General features: G+C 45.1%; 4 protein-coding genes across 7 annotated transcripts in view; all 4 read right to left on the bottom strand.

Moving 5' to 3' along the window:
- The window catches only part of PXK (PX domain containing serine/threonine kinase like), a 31,959-nt gene extending 27,838 nt beyond the window's left edge, over nt 1-4,121 (bottom strand). For 2 of the 4 annotated variants that reach the window (XM_021409155.1, XM_021409156.1), the window contains exon 1: nt 3,893-4,121. In XM_021409155.1, coding sequence (XP_021264830.1) covers nt 3,893-3,994 — 102 coding nt within the window. In that variant the 5' untranslated portion in view covers nt 3,995-4,121. The remainder of the gene's footprint in view (nt 1-3,892) is intronic. The other 2 variants (XM_021409153.1, XM_021409154.1) reach the window with 1 other exon arrangement.
- Nucleotides 5,838-6,419, bottom strand: LOC110404841 (hydroxyacyl-thioester dehydratase type 2, mitochondrial-like). Its single transcript, XM_021409578.1, has one exon. The coding sequence runs from the start codon at nt 6,385-6,387 to the stop codon at nt 5,881-5,883; it is 507 nt and encodes a 168-aa protein (XP_021265253.1). The 5' UTR covers nt 6,388-6,419; the 3' UTR covers nt 5,838-5,880.
- Nucleotides 6,337-9,707, bottom strand: RPP14 (ribonuclease P/MRP subunit p14). Its single transcript, XM_021409579.1, has 5 exons — nt 8,006-9,707; nt 7,845-7,929; nt 7,698-7,774; nt 6,835-6,913; nt 6,337-6,478 (listed from the first exon to the last, which is right to left on the bottom strand). Exons 1-5 carry the CDS (start codon nt 8,089-8,091, stop codon nt 6,422-6,424), a joined length of 384 nt encoding a protein of 127 aa, XP_021265254.1. The 5' UTR covers nt 8,092-9,707; the 3' UTR covers nt 6,337-6,421.
- The window catches only part of PRKAR2A (protein kinase cAMP-dependent type II regulatory subunit alpha), a 51,895-nt gene continuing 43,622 nt past the window's right edge, over nt 10,423-18,695 (bottom strand). Inside the window, exons 8-11 of the mRNA XM_021409576.1 lie at nt 17,377-17,451; nt 15,342-15,407; nt 14,510-14,648; nt 10,423-13,928 (exon numbers count right to left, since the gene is read on the bottom strand). Coding sequence (XP_021265251.1) covers nt 13,795-13,928; nt 14,510-14,648; nt 15,342-15,407; nt 17,377-17,451 — 414 coding nt within the window. The 3' untranslated portion in view covers nt 10,423-13,794. The remainder of the gene's footprint in view (nt 13,929-14,509; nt 14,649-15,341; nt 15,408-17,376; nt 17,452-18,695) is intronic.

Below are 18,695 nucleotides of genomic sequence, written 5' to 3'. Positions count from 1 at the left end.
ACCCTAAACAAGCTGTGATGAAACCACGCTCGTTTTCAAGAACAGGTCAACCTCACCAAGTGCTTTGGAGGATCTGTGTATCCCAATGTCCAATGAGCGAGCTCTAATAGTTCCCTGTCCAAAGCCCCCTCTAAAGGTAATTTCAGGAAATTATTTTTCAAAGCGAAGGCAAACTTGTAGAGATTGAACTCCTTACAAAGCAGATGGGCAAAGTCCTTTACAAGCTTTTAAAATAAATGCTAGAGTTCCAGAAATGGAGGGCACCACTGTTTGCTGCACAGCAAGAAATATAGGAAATAATACAGGAAAAACATAAAAGCTTTCTCAAGCGTCAATAGCCATCATCACTTGTGGAGAATGAAACATTCTGGAAGCGTGCTACAACAGGGATTCATTTCAGCTGTTCGCTTCCAAGTGCTGTTCAGACAGCGACGGACTGGAGCAAACTCGGCCGTCTGGCTACTTCAATGTCAACGTGAAAAAGAATGAAAAAGGAAACACTGCTTTGGAAAAGAATGAAGGGGCGTTTAGAAGTAGTGGTCTTACAACATTGCAGTGCTCCAAAATGTGTACTCACAGATGTGAGGTTCAAAACAAGGCATACACCTAGGTTATCGTGGAAGCACGCAGCAGCATATCAAAGCTTACAGAGAAAGCCACCTTCAAACAGGGAGCACACAGAGGAAGAACTGCAACATGAAGCAATTCCGGTAGAGAAAATGTATTAAAGTTTTGGTGCTGAAAGCGCCTCTCTGTAGTCAGCACGCATTTGGCATTAGGAGGAGACACGTGCAAAAGGTTCCATACAGTGGACGTCATCCCGCTCCCACTATAGTCAAGGAGCGTTACGGCGACACAAAAACTTCCTTTCCTGCAGAATGGCCGCACACGTCCCTGCCAGGAGCACGAACCCCACCTGTGGCAGGTGCCCAGCAGCCACCCAGGTCTCACTCAGTGCGACTCAGTAACAGACAAAAGGCACCGTGTCCATCTTCAGCCATCCCTGAAGGAAACACGCAGAGTGAAAAACTCCGCTCACAACATCTTTGTTGCCACGCAGAAGCACGGAGATTAGGCACCGGCTCAGATGTACGAACATGAGTAAGAACTTCTAGCTCTTTTCACTTGGAAACAAACCAGAGAGCTCGTGAGCAAACCACAGCATTCTGCAGCTGCTTTCCTCAAGTTCTAAAAACAACAGAGGGGATTGCCATGCTCTTACTAAGCAAAAAGTACAAATCTTCGAAAGAACATTTTAAATACGAGCTCTGCCCCTTCCTAGGTTTCTGGAGAGTTCAGGTGCTATGCGGCAGTTTCAGATTTTGCTTTCAGTTTTATTTTTCAGCTTCAGCTTCATCCCCAGGAAAGAGAAACTCAGCGTCTGCCAAGTACAGCCCTTGGCTCAATGCTGTTCGGTTTATATTCACCCACTCTGCTGTATCAAACCTAAACTAACAGAAGAGCTCAGAACAATAGAGAAGCGAGCTATTCAATTGACACAAACTTTGGTCTTCTGCTGAGGGTTTCACTGTGTCCACAGAGCCTTTCCTGAAATTCCCCACCTTTTCCTTCGCTGGTCGCTCAGAACACAGGCTATTTTCAACACCTAGCAGATGGAGACTTAGATTTACAAATGTTTTTGGAGGGATAAAGAATGGAATAGAGCTACATCTTGTCAGGAAATCACTTGGAGGCGGGATGGGGGACAAAACCAAAGAGTTACTGGCAATGTACTTTCTTTTAACTATAACATAACAAAATGTAACAGTCCTAATGCCCCACAGAAACACTTCTACTGTAGCCCATCTGCTAGGTATTTCTCAGAGAGGATTCATTTATGCACCTCTTCAAGCACAAGGATGTATTGGTGGGGATTACTTACACCAGGCAAGTTCAAATAAGAGACAGCATTACCTCCAGTAATCATTCGGATACCAAGGACATAAGCTGAAGTGTCTAAAAGTGACAAAACACTCGACTTACATCAAATAAGAACGCGGGGCTCCGTTACAGCTTCCTGCATTTTGTTATCCCACACTGCTGTTCTATAAACCATCTGCGCTACAGACACTTCAAACCATCTTTCAACTATCAACAGGGCTTCTGCAGTAAAACAAACAATTACTAATAGATGTATCTTAGAGACAGAGTTTAAATCAAAAGGCGCAGTGCTTCAGCGTTCTGTTATTAACAAAAGATCAGAACAAATCAGTTGAGGTTGTTTTCTGAACATCCATTAGTAACAGAGTACAGAGATGGAAAATGGGGGGGGTAACATTTGCTATCAACCTCACCTAGACAAGGCAACAAGCACACGGTCTGGACGGAAAGTCTCCTTCCAAATACTCATTCTAAAAGGATTTTGTGCCCCTTCTTTCCCCTAACCAGACTCACACAGGCCAAAGGAACACAACAAGCTACTATCATTTGCACTTGCAAAGAAGTGCAACAAGCCATGGTAAAAATGAGTTAACAATGAAACCGATCCGGGCTGCTAAAGGGCAATACTGGAAGTTACACAACTTCTGTAGGTCCTGGTGCTAACACCCCTTAGCTACTGGAACAGGTAGAAGCATGAGGCCTGCGCTAATATAAACCAGGTCGGTTTCATTTGTAGCAGGCGCTAAAACAACGGAGAGCCACGGCCTGCCAGGTTCACATCTCCTATAAGATTGTTCATATCTGACTTCTGTTCAGAGGAAGACTGAAACATCAGTTAGTGTGAGTTCTTCGTTTACAAGAAAAAAAATAAGGCACAATATAATGCTTCCTAAGTGCAGATTACTAACAGGAGGACTACTTAATAAGACAACCTTCAGATTATCTGCATACCCATTGGGAACCTACAACCGTTGTCATTTAGGCTAAGATTGTTTGCAAGGTGCAAGGAAGTGGTGAGAAGGACCAACAAGGAACCAGCGCTGTGCAGGGGCAGAAGAGAAGGAACAGCCCTCCCTGTGCAGAGCACGCTGCCTGCCGGGCTGCTGCTGCTGCGGGGCCCAGCATCCCTGCTCCCTGCCACAGCCAGGAGCCAAGAGTGGCAGCCAGCTCTCTGATTCTCTGCCACACACTGCTTGCTCACACCCTAACAAGCCTAGTTTTCAAAGTGGAAAATAACCACAGGCAGGAGATGATGAAATGCGGATTGTTACTGCACACTCAGAGGCAGTGCCACGCTCACGAAGGCAGTGTGCACGCCGCCACGCAGCCGGGATGGCCCTGTGACACCGCTCAGGGCAGCTCCTGCTGCTGTGCCACCGCTCCCAGCACAGGGGAAGCGTGACGGTCCTGCCGTGACATCCCTCAGGGGTGCAACCCGTTCCAGTGCAACTTCGCCTCAGCGACTGAAACGAGGCAGCCGGAACCCATCTCTGCTCCAAAAAGCTGTAACAGACCCTGAGAAAAACAGTGCAGGCGGTGCGAGGCCTCTCTCAGGGCGGACGCAAGCCCGCGGCACCACCGAGCCCAAGCGTTTGCCTCCCTGCCCACCCCGCGCCCAGCAGCAGCCGGGGCTGGGGCAGGCAGAGCCCCGTCCCACGGGCAGGAAGAGACGCGCCGAACTGACAGCACGCGGGGCAGGGGGGAGGCAGCACCGCGCTCTTGCGGCCCTCCCCAGCTCACAGCCCACTCCAGCGGGGCACCGCGCTGCACCCCTCACCCCCCGCGGCAGCCGGACCCCCGGCTCCCCCCGGGAGCCCCCCGCCTCACCCCCCCCGGGAGCCCCCCGCCTCACCCCGGGCTCTCTTCAGCGCCGCCCCCGCCACCCTCAGGCCCCGGTCCCGGCGCCCCGCTCCCCGCTGCCCCCCCCGGCCGCCCCAGGCCCCCTCTCCCCGCCCGCCGCCCCCCCACCACCACCACCGCCGCGGCCCGGCCTGCCGCCCGCCGCCCTCACCGTGTGGGAGTGCAGGCTCTGGCTCGCCTCGATCTGCGCTGTCAGCGGCACCGTGTCGTCCAGCAGCACCTTGCCGGCCGGCGGCTTCTCCATGAAAGCCATGCCGCGGAGGGGCGACGGGAACCCGGCGCCGCCAACCTGCTCCTCCCCGGCCAGCTCCCGGCGCGACCGCCGCTGTCAACACGGCAGCGCCGCACCGCCCCGCGCCGCCCCGCCGGGCCTTAGCGCCGCCGCCCGCCCTGCGCCGCGACCGCCCGCCCGCAAGGGGGCGCCGTACCGCCCCGACGGCCTCACGCAGAGCGCGTCCCGCCGCGCCCGCACCGCTCGGGCCTCGGGCGGTGCAGCGGGAGAACCGCGGCCCCCAGAAATTCATCGGCAGGAGAGAAGCGTGAAACGCACCCGCAGCTCTCGTTGCGGTGCCCTGCCCCACCGCCAGCAGACGAAGGGGAGGGGGCAGCTCCATGCCTTTTTCTGGCTCTTTGGTGGTGAAACCTCCATGAAAAGTTCAACTAGGACTCAGTATCTTCCTCTCAGTTCATAGATTTTAGTTAAACTTGGGTGGATTTTTTTTTTCCAATAGAAATCAGTTAAATTTCCTTACAGCAGTACTGATACCCCACTTGGGAACCTACAGCCCACGATCCCTGGATTTCAGTGACTGCCATAGAGCACTGTGTGCAGAACACGTCTCGCTTCACAGCTACCCGCAGTTCCTCGCACACAGCCTGGCCGCACGCTGCAGCTCCATGCTGACAGCAAAATGGCTGAGCTGCGCCGCGCAGCACCTACACCTCAGCTGGAGCAGCACGCCCGCTCGCCTCTGCAGACTGCTCCTGCTGCTCCACTCTCAGCTTTGGTTTGCTTTGTTAACGGGCAGGAGCATAACATCGCAACTAGACAGGTAGGTGCAATGAGGAAGGACTGAGAGAGCACTGTTACGAAGCAGTGCTTTGTATAGTAAAAATCAGTTCTCAGGCCGTGACCTAAGGCAGAACAGAAAAGAGGAAGTGAATCAAATAATGCAGACAAAAGGTGAGGAAAGCGTTAAGTACCACGTTAGGAACAGGCCAAGCCCCTGCTCTGAGGTGTGCTGATGTCAAACAGCTCCAATGTTACCTTTTCACTCCACTGCCCCTCCCTGTGCTCCAGCTTGCTGCATCACCTGAGGCTTGTTGTTGCACTGCACCTGGATAGCATAGCCATTTTACCAGTACTGTTGGAGGACAAACCTTCTTTTCATAGCAAACATCTGTTATTTGCATCAATGCAGAATGCGCTTCTGCTGCAGAGGAGATGGGAAGATAGTACATTTTTGCCATAAAACTGTGGGTCAGCCTGTGCTGACCTGTGAAAAGAGCCTGTGCTTTTACTAGATGGTCCCCATGATTCCTGATGAAGTATGGGAAGAGCTGCACCCTCAACCTTTATCAGAAAGCATATATTGCTTGTCTAAAAACTGACTACTACTTCCATGTAAAAGCTAGAACAGTGCAGAAGAGCACACCGCAGCAACATCAGCCAGAGCCTCAGTGCAGATTACTTGAAGAAATCCTGCAGTATGTCTGTGTCAGCGCTTCCACTTGCCTGGTTTACTTGTTAAATGCACAGCATCGTCCCTTCTCACACATTTGTTAGCAACATAACTATTTTATCAAGAGCAAAAATGTTTTGACTGAACCTAGCTAGTGTGACCTGCAGTTTGGCTGATAGAAGCAGCCTCACTACAAGCCCTGCAGCACAGCAGAGGCTTGTCTAAAAGGGCCACGTCTGTCAGATGTGAGCACCCAATTCTAGTGCAATGAAAAATAAAAAGGTTTAAGTTTCTTGACACAGTTACTCTAAGGATTGTGTTTGTTTACTGTTGAAGAAAGATCTTGAAGGTTTTTTTGTTGCAAGTTTACCAGATTACGAGATGACACGTGAAAAAGACAGTCAAAACCAAGCGTATGTTTCTGTCTTTACTAGGAAGTAACGCAAGATCAACAGCTCTAACTTGCATGCACCATGACTTTCACCATCCCTTCCATAACAGTCTTTCCACTTTCTCTGACTTTACAAGACACAGAGATGTGTGCAATAGAGCTCTTCAGTCGTTTCACTTCCGCTGCAGCTATCACTTCTTCTCCAGTATACAGAGGAGCTGGAAATCGAATCTCCTGAGAAAGAAACACACAGCCCTGACCAGGCATTTTAGTACCCAGAACTGCAGAAATAAGTCCATTGATCAAAACTCCATGCACAACAGTTCTACCAAATTTAGTTTTCTTTGCAAAATCTTCACTTAAATGCAAAGGATTTGTGTCACCTGTTAAATGAGAAAAAGTAAGAACGTCATTCTGTGTAAAAACTCTGGTAAGTTCAGCTTTGTCTCCAACTTTTACGTGTAAATTCTGAATTAACGGACATCCAAGCAACAGGTTGGTAACTGCCAGCTTTGTCAAAGCTCTGTGTCGGAAATCCCCTCTAGAAATTCCACACCTGAAGAGCAGCAACATTTCAAGGAACTTCTCACAGTGAAGCCAACTGCGTTCAGTCCAAGACTAGTTCTCTGCTGTTCCCAGCTAATGCAAGAAGAAATGGAGATGTCTTGTTTCGGGGAAAAAAAAAAAAACAAAACAAGAAGCATTAAAAAAAAAAAATCATCAAATGCACATGAAGTTGAAAATATTTAAATCTCCCTTTTATGTAAAAGGTTTTAAAGTAAGAGCTACGATTAAGGAGAAATTTGTTTAGCCATGGCTTCATAGACAAAGAATTCATGGAAGTCATTTCATTAAGCAGCATCCTCAGAGGGAAAAGAAAAAAAAAAGCTCTGGAAGTGCATGTTTCTGCACGCGTTTTTAAATGAGGTCACCACTGACTATTAGAAAGGTAAGAAATGGGAAGAAAGGGAAGAAACGTGCCAGGCAAACAGCAGTGACAGCAGGCAGGCCCCCACCTACCTGCAGCACCCGGAAGGCACACCGCCTGTTCTGGTAGAAGCCCTGCAGGGTCAGAGCGCTCCACAGCTTGACGAGGCCACTGAGTGAAAAGAATACAGAAGACATTTTTTTTTCTCTTCTCCTGCAGCATAAATGTTTTTAAAACATGTTACACAAAGAGTAATGAAGCAGAGTTTAACAACAGGTAACATCACCAGCGAGTTCTGGTGGCAGCTCTACATCATCAAGAGTTGTTGTAAGGACTGCACCCTTGCCCTTGATGCATGGCAGATGCTCACTGTGACCATGTGATGTTACTAGCCCTGTTTTTAAGTCCTTTCTGTGCCTTTAAGAGCCACCTCCCCCACATCACCTGCAGCTGTCTCCAACATTTAAACCTGGCCCCCATTCCCACAGGAAGAGATTTAAAGTCACACCTTCCAGCAGGGCTTTACTCCTTCCAGACCCTTCTGTTCTACAGTAGGAACAAGGTATGGATGCACGTGGGTTACAAAACGTTAGGGACCTTTTATTCCATAGAATCCTGAGTTGGAAGGGGCCCTGAAAGGCCATCCTGTCCCACCTCCCTGCAGCAATGAGGAACACCCACAGCTCCATCAGGTGCTCAGAGCCCGTCCAGCCTGACCTCGGCTACCTCTGGGAATCCACCACCTCTCTGTGCCAGTGCCTCAATGTCCTCATTGCAAGAAGTGTTTTCACGAGACCCAGCCTAGCTCTCCTTCTTTCAGCTTGAAACCATTTCCCCCTGACCTGTCACAACAGACCCTGCTAAAGAGCCTGTTCCCTTCTTTCTCACAGTCCCTCGTTGTTTCCCCGCACACCCCACGGTGACAGCTGTACCCAGCCTTAATTCCTCCCCTTACCTGCTAATCACTCTCAGGATCGCAGAGAGAGTTTTCTCCTCGTACGCTAAGACGTCAACAGGCAGAGCGGCCCCAACCTGCAAGGAGACGCCGTCAGGTGCAGCCGGGCAGCGCGCCCCGCCGCGCCCCGCGCCCCGCCCGCGGTACCTCTCCGTGCAGCTCCCGCAGCGCCGCCACCACCAGCTGCTTCAGCTGCGGGGCGCCGGGCCGCGCCGCGCCGTCGGGCAGCTCCCTGCGGGGAAGCAGAGCAGAGGTCAGGCTCGGGGGAGAGGCGAGGAGCGGGGCGAGGGAGCGGGGGGGTTACGCACAGGCGGACCCTGAGGTAGTAGTGCTGCGCCGCGCTCACCAGCACCCGTCGCTCGTAGGCGGCCGCGGGCGGCCCCGCTCGCTCCATGCGCTCGGCGGGATGGCGCCGCCCGCCCCTTCCTACGGCGGCCCGGCGGGGCCCGGCCTTCCCGCGCTGCCGTTGCCATGGCGGCGGGGCGGGGCTGCGGGCCCGCAGGGAAGCGGAGTCCGTGCGGCGCGTTGTCCCGCAGCGTATGCTACTGTACCGCTGAAACAAGTTCAGAGCGGGAAGGCGCAGTGTGCCGGGTTACCCGGGCGTCTTCCCGTAAAACACCTGTCACCAAATGCAGTCTGCAGCAGTGCGTTCACCCCCTCAACTAACTGTTCTCTTGGGAAAGTGTTTGCTCCTAGCAAAAGACAGCAGGGCCCGACAGTCCGCCAGCCTGGAGGAGGAACCTGTACCTGCTAGCGCTGATAACAGGCACCATAACAAGGTCGAAGTGCCAATTAAAAGCTTAGGCAACAGCTGTATTTTTTGTAAATAAGTTTCTGACCATAAATGGGACCTGGCTGATGCGACACGCGCCTTCTGCATGGACACGACCACCAAGAGCCGTTACCAGAGCCCCACGTGAACACAGCGCACGCGTGGTGCTACATTCTAATACACATCGCAACCCTAGGGATAGGCGGGCACTTCCTAGAAACTGTATTAATATCTGTAAAGCCTGTGCGCTTCAGACCCTGCGTGTGGCCCCAGGCACCCAGCGCTGCAAGAAGGTAACAGCAGTGTTCTGACCTGACACTGGGGTTAGTGGGTGTTAGTCGCGGCCGTGGGTGACACACCTGCACACAGCCCTGCGGTTGCGTGGAAAAAAACAGCGGTGAGGATGGAAGTTCCTTTGTTCTGCAAATAAGTAAAAAATAAAAATATTAGTAATTTAAAAAGCACCCAAGATGAGACATCCTGAGTGGAAGAACTTGATAGATTCTTTCTTCTTCCAAAAATGCATCTCAGGAATTAATCTGACCCAGCCCAGCAACACCGCAGTGACCTAACACCCATCCAATGCACCCGGAGTTAAGGCCCGGCTCCCAGGAAAGCATTTCCCAGGCTGTGAAAGGCAGGGCTGCTGTGCTACGGGCAGCGGCCTGCTCTCACCTTCCTCCTGCTGATGGAGACAGTGTGCTTACGCCAGCTAAAGTCTTGGGTGGAGCAGAGCTCGCTTCCAATCATGTCAAAAGATTCCAGTCTCCCAAGCAGTCTGTTGGATGCTTAATGGACACCTTCCCTGGACCACTCTCCCACCTAATTTAAAAATGGTTCGTAAAATACTAAATGCTTTAAATGAAGCTTAAGCAGGAGCAGATGTGAAATTCTCTCTTCCAACATTCAACACATACCAAGGTCATTTTCTTTTCAAATTATTAGTGAGATTTAAAAAGGCAGCATGCCACACAGAATGCAGCAGCACTGAATGTAGGACAGCAAGAGATCTCAAGGAGTATTGTGCTCCTCCTAGGAGCAGAGAAACAGCACAGAGCCCAAATAACCTTCCTACAATAATTTGGGAAACATTCCTGAGCAGCCAGTTTTATTTGGAGCAATAATATCTACAGAAATTTCTATTAGTTTAAGATACCAGTAAATTTTTTTTTTATCACTGGAGAGCAAAACATGGTGGTCAGATAATGTATAAGTCTGTTTTGTTACTGCAACAGGGTGAGTGCTGTTCTCCGTAAGGCCATGATAACGGGAGCAGAAGGAACTCAGGCACTCGGGGAAATCTGGTTAGCTGCTGTAAATCCCACTCTGATGTACACGCTGTGGGGGGCTGCGTCAGCTGCAGCGAACAATAAAGAGCACACACAGATTGTACCAGGAAGGCTGGACACAATATGTCAGTTTATTAACCAAAAGTGAAGCCGAACCCCAGAGTGGTTTAACTTTTTAAAACCATATGTTTATATGGCAGATACTTTTTTTTCCATGTTAACACTGTACTGCAAGAATCAAACTTTGCAGCTGTTCACCCTTTGAGAATCAAATACTAAGTGTAAATGAATAAGGGTCCCTCGAATCAATTAAAACCATATTTAACTCAAAAGAACAGACCAATTTTAAGAACTGTCTTATGAAATTCTCCCAAGTGAAAGACTTTAAAGCACTTGGAGCCTTGAGGTAGCAACTTTATGCAGAATTTAATTCCCCTCCTGCCCCACAAAGCAGAGGAAAATTAGTAACGCATTATTAGCTCCAGCCAGCTAAGCGGAGTTGAGTGTTCTCTTATGAGGTTAGCAACTTTCTCTTCCACCTTGAAATAGCAGTGTAGTGCTGCAGACCATCAGGAGAAAATCCACAAGGAAGGCCTCTTGAAATAAAAGATCTGGTTTGAAGGAAGTGAAATGATCAGCAATAACTGTAACAGCAAAAATTATCCGGAGTGAAAAGAAACACAAAGTGTCTGTATTTTGGCAAGACTAGTTTACAAATACACATCAAGAACAAGAGTCCATTTTCAGCCAATGGAAAAGAAAGACTGGAAGTGACATTCAAAGGGATTTCTTTTTTGCCCTCTGTGCAAAATTGCACATTGTTTTGTTTTTCTTTTTTAGAAGAGAGCACTTCTGACCCCCTCTTTTTTTTTTTTTTTAAACATTGTGAAACCTGTGCTGTGACATTAAATAGAAATACCATATGCCAGGATATTCGACCACTGAAAGCTCCTCTCACTGCCTTCACAACAATCACAAGCAGGGAATCAGAAGCTTTTTTTCCCCTTCAAGTCTCAATGACACTATCCTCTTTACCCACTTTGCTGCTGAGTTCTTTTATTAAAAACTAGACCTCTCGCCACTGTTCATTTCAGTGAGGCCACAGCAGATTTACTGTTCACTGAGCAGTAACAATAAAAAAACAGTATGCATTCTCCTCATTTGTGAGGAACAGTCATAGTGAAAAGGAATAAGCTGAGACACAATAATGCAGGCAGATCCTTACAACCAAGCACTTCGCTTCACTCCCCAGTCACGCTAACGTCGTTTGCATGTTTTCTGACTTTGGTGACTGCTGGTGCTGTTTGGCTAACCAGGTACCTGGCAATGTTCAGCATCTCAGTACAAGCTTCGGACACTACCTTCATGCTCCAAGACCAGACAGAACAGGATGGTTAGACCAAACTAATGCACATTGTGAACTACAGCATTATACATGGATGAGCCTTCTTACACACTCATTCTCCTTCAGCTCAAGTATTTGAGTCAGGCTGCCTCTTTACATTACAGAAAGAGGTCACAGATCCTGGATGCAGGATGGCATTGCCCAATATGCTTTTGCTTCAGGGAGTCTAGAGAAAGGTAGAACTTCAAATTCTTGTTCTTGGATCCCAATCTTCTGATTTTCTGTTCCCATCCTTTCCTTTGACTTCCAAAAGCCATGAAATCCTCCCTTCCAGGCAGAATTAGCTTACAAATCTAACATCAGTCTGAGCATTTTTGTTATGTTTCAAAACAATTGCTAATGCTCGCATATGTTGAGAAATAAAATCTTGTCCTGCAGAGAACCAAGGGCTGTAGGAAACAGAATCCATCTGTGAGATAGCTCAACCTGCTAGGCCCCTCTGAATAGAGGATATTCTGCCTGGGAGCAACGAAGGCCAGCTGATGATTATTCACAGCAAGTTTCTCCTTAGTTCACATGACAGTGTAGGCAGCATTTAACTCACACTGGTTTGCAGACCAGTTTGCGTCTGGGTTGCAGGACAGTCGCAAGCTGGCTTCTGTCTTGGAACCCAAATTATCTTAAACTTTAAAATACCAAGGAAAGGAGCTGATGAGTGGATTGTTTTCATTCTTTTGTTTGTACTTAAAAAAAATCCATAATTAAAAGAAGGATATTGTCTTTGGTGTTAAACCTCAGAAACATGAAAGCATAAATGAAGTACCTGCTGCTTCTTTGGCTATAATTCATCACAAAAAAAAAACAAAACTAGCCAAGGAAAGCAAGGGAAATTCACTGCTCTAAAATACATGCAGTTAGAACAGCCACTACACATTACAACCAGGACTTTAATACTATGAAAACACCCCGCTCAGTGGTGCCTATTACATATCATTTGCATTTTATAAAAATATTACTCCAATTACAGTAACTGGACAATAGTCAAACTTACTGAGTTTCCATCTTACTTCTATTGCAGGAACTGGGAGGACCTCATCTATTTAGGGAAAAGAAAGTCACCCAGAAATCAACTTAGAGTTGCAGTGGAGTTTTCTGTGCCTTAAAGAAATGTCCACTGTAACAACTAGAAGCAGGAATTCAACATTAGCATCCTTCTAGTCTTGCTCAGATAGCCATGAATCACGAGAGCACATTCTGTTACACCAGCAACCACAATTAAAATATCATAATCCTCATAAAACACCAATAAGTTTAGCACGAGCTGCAGAAGAACGTAAATTCAAAGGGTCACCAGATTTACTACCTCTGAATTTCATATCTTAATATAAATATTCTTTTGCACACCATAAAAATGTCCTTCTTATGGTCTGATCCTTATTTATATAGTGCTCTGATAAAATCTCAGTAGTATGCCAATTAAGTTCATTAAAGCTATGGAAACAATCTACTTAGTAAATGTTGCAAATTTAACAGATATTTTAGATAAACATAATTAGCTTAGTTATCACCTAAGCCGAAAGATTCCTCGAATACACCTACTGCCTAGTTAGCAAAGACCTTGCTTTGCAAAGTCAAATGCTAGCAACTTTTGAAAGGCTTATGAAATCTACGTGGCATTTGAAAGCATTCAAGTGTCAAGTTACAAAACTGTGACACTGGAAGGAGGGAGCTCCTGTAGATAAATACAGAAGTAGTCTTCCTTTAAATTACAAAATGTTCACTTGCTTAAAAAGCTTTAAAATTGACTCAGACAACGGCGCCCTGGCAAATCTTGCAGTCTTCTAAAGGATCTCTGTAAATGAAAGGTTATCTATTGTGATTTTGACACAAAATATATATATATATATACATACATATATATGGTGTCAGAAACATGGAGCAAATCTGGGGAGAAGACAACTATGATACCTTCAAGCCATATATATGATCTGAACCACTGCACTTTTTTGGGAAGCATGAAGTAATTTTCTTCACTGCTCAGAAAACACTTGAAATTTAGTAATGCTTCATTTTCTGCATTTTGTTGCTAATCAGACTCTCACCTGTGTCCCCAGCTCAGTTTACTTGGTTTAACATAGTACCTGCAGTTTTCAGCAGGTGGAAGAAAGCTTCAGTGCCACCTTACTAACTGGCTCCATTGATACTTTAACATCAAATCCAGCTGCTACAATTAAAAGCAAATTTGGGTAAATAAAGTGTTAGAAGATAATAAGCCTATTAAAGGCTTGTATTTCACAGGTTGCCTCTGAGGAACAGGCAACCTCCTGCCACAAAATCTAATCTGAAAATTTACCCCAACAGGAACACCAGAAGGAAGGAGGCTTCTGTATCTTGCACACTTTGCGTGTTGTATCAGGCACTTGAACTGTTGGACAGATGCCATTCTGAACCAAGTAAGTGAACTCAGGGTTAGAACCATCTTTAATCTAGGTCTAATAATGAAGTATCAGCAGCAAAGTGGAGGCAGGGAGTGAGCGATCCATCTGTGCTGAGACTTGCTTATGGTTTCTAAAATGCCCAAGAAGACAGCAGCATTAACTGTTCCGTAGTGTCCATTTTCCTTGTGAGTTGTGTTGCTGATAGGAGGCTTTTCTGTGTCTTGAACTAAGAAGGCACTGAGGTACCCTGTGCCTAATTCCCTGGATCCAACAGGTCCATGCTAGAGCCAAACATTGCCACCAGCTGCTCCTCGTAATGTGTTATATTCCTCTTCATAATGTCCATGCAGGGTCCAAGCAACCTCTCAAATGCTTGCACATCCATGACTGCAGAGAAGTAAAAATAAGATCGTCAAGTAGTGTCCTTTTTGATAAAATCATCTACTTTTACAAGTTGGAACACAGAACTTCAATCTAACCCATTTGGTTTTGAGGCTTCAGTGGATACCACACTAACAGAAATCTTATTTCTGATCTCCCTCTGTACTGTCACTTGGAGGAACAAGATTAACACACACCTGATCTCAGGAATAAATACAGAAGTCAAACAGAAACATGCAGGCATTAACAGATCCCCTGGAAGCTGTTACAAGCAAGCTCTAGATAAGTAGCTAATGCTTCTGGAATCTTGGTGCAAGTTCTCCTTTTCAAAGGGCACAAACCACACACAGGAAAAACAACCTGCTGTGCAGTTATCCTCACCCATCTGAAACTAGATGTCTGAGCAGAAAAGCAGTAGTGCTGCTCAAACTTCAGCATGGTCATCCACTTCAAGCTGTGCTCCTAGCTTCTAGCATCTGACCACTGGTGCCAAAAGGCTGTCAAGTTTTGAACAGTTTCTCAGGGGTAGTTCACAAAACAAGCAAAGACTAGACAAGGGTAACTAGATACAGAGAACATTTGCTTACCTAAACATTTGACCTCTCCAACAGCATAGGCAGAGGCTGCCCTGGGCTTGTTAGTAACAAGTGCAAGCTCTCCAAAATACTGTCCTCTGTGACACCGGGCAATCTCAACTTCTTGGTTAGCTTCCTTACTCATCATAGTCTGCAAAACAGAATATTTTAATTACTTTCATGCAGTTCAGTCTTCATACAAGGTTCAAGTTAATCCCAGATAGGCTGCAGATGTGCAACTGCCCACTGGTTTACAGCTTGCAAACAAGCAGTTCCTAGATCATGCTGTATACTGGTAGAACACTTTGACAGCACGTTCAGTTGTAAGTTTTGTTAAGTACATGCTGGCCCACACGTTTTGAGATTGGCAGATATTCACTGTTACAGACTTGGGAACTGCTATTACACAAATCTAACACAGCTACAAAGTTTTGTCATACACAAGACTTCCCTCCCAAAGGACGGCTTCAGACTGTAAAGGAATCCATTAAAATGCTAATGGCTATTATGTCACTGGAGATAATACACCCCAGCTTTTTGTTACTTGTAGTTTGCTACGACCCTACAAGAAAGGGTTATTTTGACCCTTAAGGCCAGGGAGAGTACAACAAGTCAGTTTGCAGAGGAGTAGACAGAAGCAAACAAACCTTCCATCTTCAGCAAACTGACTTCTAGCCACTTCAGAACAGGTATGGGGATTTAAAACATACATCACATTTGCGGCAACAATAAAGTACTTAAAATAATATCTTAAAGTCAGTCAAGTTAGGCTTTTGCACACTGCTCATATTAGCCAATCAAATCAGGGATTAATCTAAAATCTAATCACTCAATTCAAACTCACCTTGCTTTTAATCATGATTTTTACTTCACCAGATTCTACAATATAAAAGGAATCTGCTTTATCGCCCTGTGAAGAAGAAAAGGTAAAAAATACATATTTTTTTTAGTTTATTATAGAAGTATGTATGAATGGTATTATTCATTCTGAACTGGGCTTTGTGCAAGCCATCTACATGAGGAATTACACAACAGCCATGAAACTGCAGCGAATAAAAGTGAAGAATAAAGCACTCAATAGCATCGAGAGAAATGCTACTTAAGGCAAATAAATCACATCAGGTAAGTGGGAGAAAATAGAAATCGGTAGCCATTTAGAATCAAGTCCAAAAAAGATTCTGTAATGTGTTGCTGTAGTAAAAACATTTGTTTCAATTCCACTCATCTGTTTCTAAGAAGTCGTCCCAGGGAGTTACAGAAGAAATTAGGCTCTTATCTGAGGTTCTCTGGAATAGCAGTAAGTATTCCAGGGCGAAGGTTTTCATTTCCTGTTGCCAGCTATCACAAACTGCTGCACTGAGCACACGTCTTAAAAACGTACCGAATACTTGGTATTCTTAAACACTGAAAACAAACTAAGTAGGAGACATGAGGACTTCATGTAACACCAGCAGTATGATTTAAAGCACCACAAGTGCTTCTAGCACCATCCTAATGGAAGGATCAAATTCCAGAAAGATAATTAAAATATAACATTATCCAGGAGAGAAAAGGTGTTCATGATGCAACTGCTGTAGTACAAGAGTTATCACCATCTTTTCCAAGCATAAAATTTCATCATTTTTAGCGCAATGTACAACAATCACCCAGATCAGTCCAGACTATTAATCCTACTTGTAATTTCCTTTAATTCATGTCCTTAATTCAGTTGTTACAGAGATTTAAACCAACTCTGTAACTGGATCATGGACTGCATAGCTTCCCAGTTCTGAGACAGCTTTGATTTTGCTGACAATCCAGTTTCCTCAGGCTCTTGAGCAACAAGATTTTCAGCTTACACAATTGAGAGTCTTTTTGGAGAGAAGTAATTTGGCCGTATTTTGTTATCACCAAATTATGGTTTCTTGCATTCAGTGTTATCTGATATTCAAGTAATTAACTATTCAAGACATTATCAAGGATTGAGACTCTCTTTATAAAACAGGAAGGGCTGTGATCAAAAAGCCTACCATTTCAGGTAAGCCAAGAACTTCCATGCATTAACTCCTGTTTAAAATAGAGCACTTTCTTAAAATATATATATATATACAAAGCTCCCCCCAGCTAAGCCTGATGCACAATTCTGTTTTTCATCTGTAAAAATACTCCAAAAAGTTAGATCTGTCACAAGTTTAAAAAAAAAACCAGCTTCAGCTTGAATTTGTCCAGCTTTATGTTTCAATCTGGCCTTGATCTACTACAGCAGACAAAATGCATCAACAACCAAAGGCCACTGACTGAAGCCTGACTATTCCTAACACTGAAACACTTTTTAAAGGCATCGGGAAAAATAACTTTTTAAATTAAACTCTGATCATTCTTAGACAATACAGTTAACTGAGTTGAGATCAACTAGTAAAACATTCCCATCCCATCGAGCTTGTTTAGCTTTATGCAAATCATACTCCCATTGAATTGTTTGTTTTTGCTGCTTAGTCAGACCTAGAAATTGGAGATGCTTTGGATGTGCTTGGGACTCCCTACATAATCTGGTTACAGGTGCTTATGAAAACTGTAGCTCGGGGCTTTCATGAAAAATTGCAAAGACAGACATTTAATCTCAGCTTCTTAAGACTCACTCCTCTTGAAACCTTGCAAAGACCATTTATAAAAAACAAATGGTCAAAAGAAGGAATTACCCAGAAGTAGTAGAATAAACACGTAGCAAAATGCGCACTGGCCCTTCCCCAAATATTCAGAAACTGGTTAAATAAATTGAAAGTATTAAAAGAATAAGCAATGCCAACTCAATCCAATTAACATGATTCTGTGAGTAAATTCCTCATAGAAACAAAAGTAAAGAGAGAAGAATGACAGGTGGGAATTTATACTCCAAGTACCTGAGAAATGATACGTTCCCCATCCTGATACACTTTCTCTCCTATAACATCCACAATTTTCATTCGTTCTGATGCCTGCAATGAAGAGGAAAATTAAGCGCAATTATCTGCTACAGTAACTTCATCACTCAGAAACGAAGCAGCATTCACTAGACAGGAACATGCTGAATTTGGCCACTGAAAAATGCAGCCTCCAAATGACTTTGTAATACTGCAACGCAACTTTCAAGACTACCAATAATCGATGGCAAAAAAACACGAGTGTCCCACATCTAAAGCTAAAAATGACTGACTGGGCTGTTCTAGAACAAAGAAAAGAAATCACTTCCTGTGAGATTCAGCTGAAATCTGAAGAAAGCACTTAGAAAAATGTCAAGAACTTCCCAAGAAGAAACCTCAATGAAGAACAGTAGCAATTCGTTTCCCAAATATTTTAACTGCTATACACTTGAATATCTTTGGTTGGTTGGGGTATTTTGTGTGTTTATTTTGGTTGGTTGTTTTTTGTCTTAAAGCTCACTGCTAGATGAGCAAGAGGAAGAGGGGATATGAGAAAGACACTGGATCTAAAAATTGTAAGCAAGCATTGCAACAGGATGCCCTGCAGCAAGGTCAAGAGGTACTAATCTGACTTGCAGTGAAACGTGCCTTGGCCTTCACAAACAGGAAGGGAGAAAGGACAGTTAAATTTATCTCTAGTGTTTCCTGCTGCCCATCTAGCACATCACAAAACAATTTTAACGGTCCAAAGCAGTGTAAAAATACACTAAGAAAGGAAGAAAATCCTCAACAGTTAAAATGAATATCTCAACACGTGATTCAGTTTTCATCCACTCATTTCACAAATGAACCTCCATCTACCCATGCTTGAGAAACTGTTAATTACGATCCACGCGTGATTCAACTGCAGTGTGTCATGCAGAAAGCCAGCCAGTGCTAATGAGGTTGTTTGGTTTTTTTTTTTTAATATCCTTAAACTTTTATGAGTCATTTTGGGCTCAAAAAAAAAATCACACTGATGAAACTAGTTTAAGCCAGTCATTGAGGGAGATGTTGTGTAATTCCACAGCTATCAGCATATGTCCAAACTAATGTATTCTAGAAGCTGCTATTTACACTTATGATGCTCTGCAATTTTGTAATCTTCTCTCAAGAGGATTGAGAACTATTCTTAAATGCTAAAGATTAAAGCTGAAAAATATAACGAGGAAACAAAGAAAAATGTAAGTTATGGCATAAGGCAAAGGCAGACACGTAACAATGTTCAATGCAGTCTTTCTGAAAGAAAGCCTTTCTGAAAATACAGGCTGAATCAATAG

This window comes from Numida meleagris, chromosome 11 (genome assembly GCF_002078875.1).
Source record: "Numida meleagris isolate 19003 breed g44 Domestic line chromosome 11, NumMel1.0, whole genome shotgun sequence".
Lineage (NCBI taxonomy): Eukaryota > Metazoa > Chordata > Aves > Galliformes > Numididae > Numida > Numida meleagris.
This window is presented reverse-complemented; position numbering and strand designations above follow the sequence as displayed.